The sequence below is a fragment of the Ischnura elegans genome, chromosome 9, assembly GCF_921293095.1.
Source record: "Ischnura elegans chromosome 9, ioIscEleg1.1, whole genome shotgun sequence".
In the NCBI taxonomy this organism is placed as follows: Eukaryota; Metazoa; Arthropoda; class Insecta; order Odonata; family Coenagrionidae; genus Ischnura; species Ischnura elegans.
In genome coordinates, this window is record NC_060254.1 from 102,176,732 (window position 1) to 102,184,629 (window position 7,898).

At 40.1% G+C, this 7,898-nt stretch overlaps 1 protein-coding gene across 1 annotated transcript; it reads left to right on the forward strand.

Annotated features, from left to right (window-relative positions):
• The first annotated feature begins 3,379 nt into the window (after window positions 1-3,379).
• On the forward strand, window positions 3,380-4,854 carry LOC124165707 (larval cuticle protein A3A-like). Its single transcript, XM_046543193.1, has 2 exons — window positions 3,380-3,428; window positions 4,108-4,854. Exons 1-2 carry the CDS (start codon window positions 3,417-3,419, stop codon window positions 4,825-4,827), a joined length of 732 nt encoding a protein of 243 aa, XP_046399149.1. The 5' UTR covers window positions 3,380-3,416; the 3' UTR covers window positions 4,828-4,854.
• The last annotated feature ends 3,044 nt before the right edge of the window (window positions 4,855-7,898 follow it).

The window sequence follows — 7,898 nt, forward strand, 5'->3', positions numbered from 1 at the left end:
ACCACACCTTTGCTACGCTGATCTTAACTTGGCGCGAAAACTTTTACGGAAATTACTAAGTACACAAGCATGAGGCTTCGGAAACTAGCACGCCGTAAGTTGAAACAAATATCTAAGATGACCACAGACATGACAACACGCATAATAAAAGCAGAAGATAACAAAGGTAGTTAAAATATCCAGTATCAATTCTGAAAAAATATTTTCTAGCTTATTATTAAATTATCATAATTGATCTGTAAATAAAATGACAGCTACTAAATAAATGTAAATGACGAGAGCAGTAAGGGGCTATAAATTAATAGTGCAGTAACTGATAAACTGGTCTTGTAACATGATGCCGATGAATCAGCCCTTTACTTCCGCATAGGCGAGAAAAGCGGGGACCGCCCTCACGTTTTAACCGCATTCAGGCTGGTGATCTCATGAGCACAATGAAGTGCTGTCACCCGAAATTAACCGTAAGCTCCAGAGTTATGAAACATATACAAGGCAACATGGAAATAAGAATAATAAGCTTTTTGTTATTCAATGAAAGGCTAATGCTTTGGAGTGCTTTAGGGTTACCAAAATTAAATTTTTAAAGGCATAACTCACCTTGAATACGACCAAGGATTCTTCGGCTCAAAAGAGGAAACATTAATAGAATCAATTATAATCAACGTTTGCATAATTTGCTAGGAAATTCCTATCCGATTTTGTGTCACTAAGTTCCTCAATTAATAGATACATAAGTTCACAAGCATTCACACCATTTCACAGTTATCACCAACAATATTAGCTGAAAAGATTTTTTTTCTAGTGAAGTTATTCAACGAATCTACAAGTATCAAAATGTTAAAAATTACAAAAATTATATTTTTTAAGTTAAAAATAATTAATACCGTAAAATATTTTATTATTATTATTATTATTATTATTATTACCTATATAAAGATGGTTACAGGGAAGTTACTAGGTGATACAAGAAAAAAATGAAATCAAAATAAAATTAAGATAAAATACAGCCGATGCGTCGGCTTCATTAAAATTTCTTAAACATTATTATGTTTTTGTAAAAGGCTAAAATGTTTGGCTGGTTATACAACCCACCCAAACATATTTCAATTCAAGTAAATATGTAAAAGAAAGTAAAAGTAAAGGCGAAAGTAGAGTATTTTACATTCGCCCATTTTTACCGGTGCTACATCTTGAACTCCCAATAACTTTTACCCACCAAGTTGGATTTCACGATGTCCATCCCGCATTCTTCCCACAAATTATAACGACAAAGAGTAAGAGATGAATATCAATCAAACATAAACAAGCAGTGTAGACAAAAATATGACGCAAAAGATAACAGCGGATCTAAAGTGGAAGATAAATGAAAACAAGAGCACACAAACACAAGCTGGATACACCCGGAACACAGGTAACGCCTTGGTAACGGCATATCACAATGGAAATTCGAGAACGCCCATAAATCGGTGGGAACGAACCAGTTACACAAGATGAGAACTCGTTTCGGAAAATTGTGGCCCTCATAAACCTAAGCTAATCAATTACATAACTCTCTTTTTGAGAAAATTTGAAAAAAATGAAATCACATGAGAATAGTGAGACAGCAACGATCACTCATGTAACATAAGGCGTGATGCACATGATTTTAAGTGCCATATTTTCATTAGGTACCTTCCGTAATTTTTAAGCTCAGTTCGATACTGCAAAAAATGTTCTAGCACCTGTAAACATCTTTGAAATAAAGGCTCAATATTTTATCGTTGAAAACTAATTTTCACAATGAACAAGCAAAAATTAATAAATAATAATGGTAACAATCAAAGAAAGTGATTGATTAATTTACTATTGACTTATCTCTGTCTCTATGACTGGATGATGAGTAGCCAGCCGAATAATATTATTGCCAGATACAATGTCATTGATCATTAATTAGTCAGATTGCTGACAAAAAGGGGAACATACACCCAAGCGAAACTTGAAATACGATTTGTTTCAGAAACCTAGTTCGATTAAAGATGACACCGAAGAATACCTTACGCCAGCCCTTTGAGAAGACGAGTTCATAAGATGTTTAAAAGATTTATAATGCTATTACTTCTTTCATGAGTTAGTTAAGCATTTGATAAGCATTGCAGTCTGATGAATGAAGCGCTGGGAAAGTGTTCGAAGGGTTACGTGATCCAGGGGTAGGCGTTGAATTCCTCCAGCAAAATCCTCTAAGAGCGATATAACCACAAGGAAAACGGTGATCCCAACGCCCAGAATGTGTTCAATCTACAATACTGAGGCTTATTCCACGACACACACTACCATTGCGCCTCCCCAGATACCAACCTTAGGGTTGAATCAGCGAAGAGCAGCGAAAAAAGTAATTGGAACGCCCAATGTTCGTAGAAAACCTGCGTTATTGAAAAATTCTTTCCTCAAAATTTGACATAAATCCAACAAAAAAAATCTATTCGGCAGAGGAAATCAGTCGTCAGGGAATAAAAATATATACGACTCGGTAAAATCCATTGGAATAAGAAAAAAATGCAAATTAAAACTTACTTTATTAACATGAACGAGAGAGCGGTTTGTAGAGAGAGAAAGAAGATAAAATCCTACACCATCAAAAAGGCACTAAAAAGGGATGAAAAGAAATTTCCAAAACGCTAAGTACACCCATTTTTCCAGTAGAAAAGTAAAACTTTCGTTGGCATTTTACAATAGTTTATTTAGATAATTACCACACTCGATTACCATCTCGATATGAAAGAGAAAATATTTGTGTACAGCAAGGAGCTACCTGAAAACCAATCAATTCTAAAAGAGGGAAAACAGGATGCAGAAAAAAATCCCACAGTGCTAGGTGAGGCTATCTTCGACCAGACAATCACTAATTTTCATGAACACCATGATTTTCCTTACGACGCTCAGGATAATTTTCTTCGCCTCGCATTCACAAATAATTCCGCATAACCCGTTGACATTTTAATGAAACAGAAAGCCGTTTTCGACCATTTTCGTGAGACGAGAACCAACGGTTTAACTAGACGGTTGGAAAAAAGGGAAAAGGAACCGGGTAGAAGGAAGGCGATTAATTCGGCAAGTAGGAAGGGTTAGTGCGGAGTGGGGTGGGGAGGTAGAGGGCGGCGATTGGTGGGGGAACACAGATGGGTGAAAGGCACGAGGAAGGGGCGTTAGCGGCAACAGCTGTCCGATATGTGCAATGGCTGACGGGAAGGAGGCACTCATCAGGGGCGATGGAAAAAGAGAGAGGGATGCGAACTCCAGAGATGTGATGCAAGCGCCAGGAGAGGATGCACGGCATTGTGGGATAGCGGGAGGAAGTGGAAGCGAAGTCCACTCCGTATAAATACGAGGGCAGGCGCCTCTCGAAAGTCAGAGCAACTCCAGGAGTTAACCAAAACACAATGGCATTCAAGGTGAGCACTCGTGAGGATTATAACCGTCTAAGCCTATTCCCCTGGAGCCTGGGTGAACGTTACCGCAGACATCCATGGCTCTAGGACTCAGTGAAATCCCACCGGACTCTACTAGTTACGCTGCGGTGCTATTCACGACTTCGGTCCCAACATCAACTAGATTGTGACGTCATGAGGCATCCTTGTATTCTTATAGTGCCATTTACGTGACCGGGTTACCACAAGACCAACGCGTCAGGGGTAACATGGTCACTAGTGAATTGCTTAATTTTTCTAGCTGAGCAGTTGTTCATTTAGAGCAACAAGTTACATCTTCAGCATTACCTGTTACTAACATAGGTCCTACATTACATTCAAAACGTAGTTTCATATGGAAGATATAATTTTGTAGCCTTTTATTCCATAACAGCCGATTGAATGCAAATATTTATTCATAACGATTTAATTGCGGCTACAGGACGTAAATACACCGTGTGCTACCTATAGCAAACCTATTCTACACTTGAAACGGGTATGATATTGGGACCTACACTTTCTCTTGGCAACGAATCAAAAAGTATCCTTGTGAATCATTTAAATATATGGCTCCACTAGGAGGATGGATCGATCTTCTAGATATTACGAGGATTTTCTTGATTTTAATCGACTTCTTATCGTTTACTTGCCTCCTTCCATACAGTTCGTCGTTTTCGCCGCCGTCTTGGCCGTGGCCCGCGCCGGAGTCATCGGTGCACCCGCTGTCGTTGGATCGACAGTCGCCACCTACGGTGCACCCGCCGCCTACGCCGCCCACGGCTACGCCGCACCCGCCTACGCCCGTGCCGCTTACGCCGCACCCGCCGCTTACGGATACGCCGCTCCCGCCTACGCCCGCGCCGCCTACGCCGCACCCGCCTACGCCCACGCCGCTCCCCTCGCCTACGCCGCACCCGTCGCCAAGGCCGTCGTTGCCGCTCCCGCCATCGCCAAGGTCGCCGTTGACACCGACTTCGACCCTCATCCCCAGTACTCCTACTCTTATGACATCCAGGATGCTCTGACCGGAGACTCCAAGAGCCAGCACGAGAGCCGTGACGGAGATGTCGTCCAGGGATCTTACAGCCTTGTTGAGGCTGACGGCACCCGCCGTATCGTCGACTACACCGCTGACCCCGTCAACGGATTCAACGCCGTCGTCCACAAGGAGGGAGCCGCTATCGCCAAGGCTGTCGTTGCCGCACCCGTCGTCAAGGCTGTTGCCGCTCCCGTCGCTTACCACGCCGCCCCCGCCGTGGCTGCCTACCACGCTCCCGCTGTTGCCTCCTACGCCGCCCCCGCTGTCGCTTACGGCGCTAAGGCCTACGCTTCCCCCTACGGCTATGCCGGTTATGGCGGTTACGGCAAGGCCATCCTTGGTTAACTCCATCACCTCATGATTTATTTATAATTTATAAAAAAAGTCATATACCTCTCTCTCTCACATGTATAAAAAAATAAAACTCATTTCCTTCTAAAAAAAATATGCTTTCTCATCATTTAATTGGAACCTCTGAGGCGAAATACAGGAGCTGCGGTTTTCACAACTGTGATCGTAAGGGGGAATTTCCTCCAGCTACGTAACACAAGAATAAAGTTTTTCGGTTTCTTTTTCATGAGGATGTGGTCTTCTCCAGTTGAATGGGCACATATGGCTAATTGGTTTATGGCAGCGATAAAAATTTTTTTTAGAACCTCTTCTTCAAAAAACAAATTATTTCAATGTAACAAGAAGGAAGCCCGCTTCCTATAAACTCACAATGCTTCTCAAATTATAAGACATTAGAAATAGAAAACTGTGCTTGGGTCAAATGGAAAACAATACTATAATTCTTAAATATCCTCCATCCAAAAATTATATCCAAAGATGGGCCTAAGTCATAGGCAGCGGTTCATGCAGCGATCCTGCTTCTAGGTTTTTGTGAAACTTAATCGGTCAATAGCCATTTAAAAAAGTGCAAAACATCAATCAATTTATCGGTCATTAATATTTTAAACTTAGCTTAAATTAATCGGAGCAGTTACAAAAACCTGTGCTTGAGCTAACTTTACATTTGAAATTCAGGATGCTTTACTATAATGTTAGCAAGTAGTACAAATCACTATACGGGCTTTAAGATAAAAAAAGTTTCTTGAACTTTTGTCAGGCGCAATATTGGAATTGCTGAGTTCAAGCGCAATGTGCCTGACAAGCACAGATGTGAAAAAACATTATTAACACTATGCATGGCTAAGTGGTACACTTTTAAAGTTTAAAAAACCATTATTAGTGCAAACGAACACTAACATGTAGTCTTATTTTCTATGTATATACCCCTTTAGACAACGTCATGCGGCCCCGGACCGATCCAGCTAGGTGCGATTTAACGTGTTTACTACATGCAGTGTATTTTAGCGTGTGAATTTTATAAGATCAGTGATTTTTATTTTGCTATCTTATTTATCTATTTATGCTTTTCTTTTGCTTTTTTGTCCACTATTTTTCTTAATTATTCTGAATAATCCACCACTGATCTGTCGGCATAAATGTGAAAAGCAAAAGTCGATATAAGTGCCGAGGGTCTATGCCGCCTTAGGGATAGAGTGGTCCTTATTTTTAAAGTTTTCGAATTTCTTTCGGGACGCCCCACAGTTTTTTTTTCCATTTGGTGAGAAAATGAATCATGAAAATTATTTTTGCAATCGGATTCTGGGTAAACGTGCCGCATCGCATTTAAAGGTTTGATATTTTGATAATTTTGGGTATTTTTCCGACATAAGTGAAGATCATGTCACTCTCGGATTATTTTATCACTTTTTTGTCTTCTACAACGACTCATTAGACATTTCCAGAGTATCAACTCAAATTTATTTCATTTCTGCCCTTTGGTTCCTGAGATATCGCACCGAGAGTGAGCGCGCGCCACCCCAGTCAGACACTTTGGGTGGCACGCGGGTTGCATACACTCAATTTTTGTTGCTCATTCTCACTCGCCATAAAAGCATGGAATTCTTTAGATAAACTTTAAAATTAAGGCGGCATTGCCGCCTACTCCCACGGAGAAATGAGAAAAACACTCGGCTTATGCCTGTCAAACCCACTGCGCCCGGCGGAAGGATAAGAATTGTCTCACAGCTATTGTTCAGTTACGTTCTAAATTTTAAATATCATCTGCGTAAAATAATAACCCTTTGACGATTAAAAAAATTGTTTTTGGTTGAAAACTTTCGAATTCGCGTCATAATGATTTTCTCGGATACTATCGGTCGCTCCTTTCAGCTACCATCGCTCTATGAACTAAAAACAAAACAAATGACGAACGCAAGGGCGTTATACTAATACGTCAAGGATGAAAAGAAGTCAGAAGACTTCAGTATCCGTAGAAATGAAGACCACACGCCTACCATCGCTCGCACTAATCAAATTTAAATACATAATCTCGTCGATACATGATAACTATGCTTCCGACCAATATTTACGTTTTTACGCAATGATCAATGATTGTGGGTTGAATTTATAGGGCAGCAACAAAGAGATTCGGCTCAGAAGTGAATGTTTGAATCGAGTAGATTTCACGGTTATCAAGATAAGACAACTAATGAGTCCACTTTACCTTTCCAATTCACATTGAACTTCACGCTATTAGACTTGCCAAGTTTTCATGGTCCAACTGAAACGATATCTTATTTTACGTTTACTTCCAAGGATGATGGTAAAGATCGCACCCGAATAAAAAAAAAACTTCCCTTTCAAATGAATACACGATTAATATGAGATAATAACCAAAGATGAAGAAATTGGAGTACTTAGTTCGAAAAGGGATCGGATTATTCAGATAAATCTGCGGTCGGATAACTTACATAAATCCATTGAAAATACTAATTGCTTGAAGAAGAGCGGTAAAAAATAACAATTGTAAGAAATAATCCCTTGAAAAAACACAATAAGGCGATTTTTTTGTATTATTCAGTTGCTGAACTACCAATGGTGGAATAATATTTCAAGACTAGAAAATCGTTTAAGCATCATCACCAATACTTCCGGGGGCGAAAAGGGTCTGGAAGACTACGCAATCAATCATGTGTACCATAAGTCATCCGCGCATCTATCAACACAATCTGTTCCTGTAATATTCCTCTTCACTTTTTAACGTGATAATATTCCATTACGCTCAACGGACATCCAATTAACATAAATAATATTCCCGGCTGTCATTCACTCATTTCTACACGAATAAATCCATTAGCTGTCAGTTTTTTTTATGTCCACACATTTCTACACAGAATACTCTATAAAGTACCAATCTCGATTAAGGTCTCACTCGGAGTATGCTACAAGCGTGTGGGACCCTTAAGAAGTCACACTGACATCTGAAATCAATAGAGTACAGCGCAGGGCGGCCAAGTTTGTGATGAGTTGTAACGATAAAAAGTGCAGAATTTCCAATGTGTTAGGCGAATTCGAAAGGGAAACTT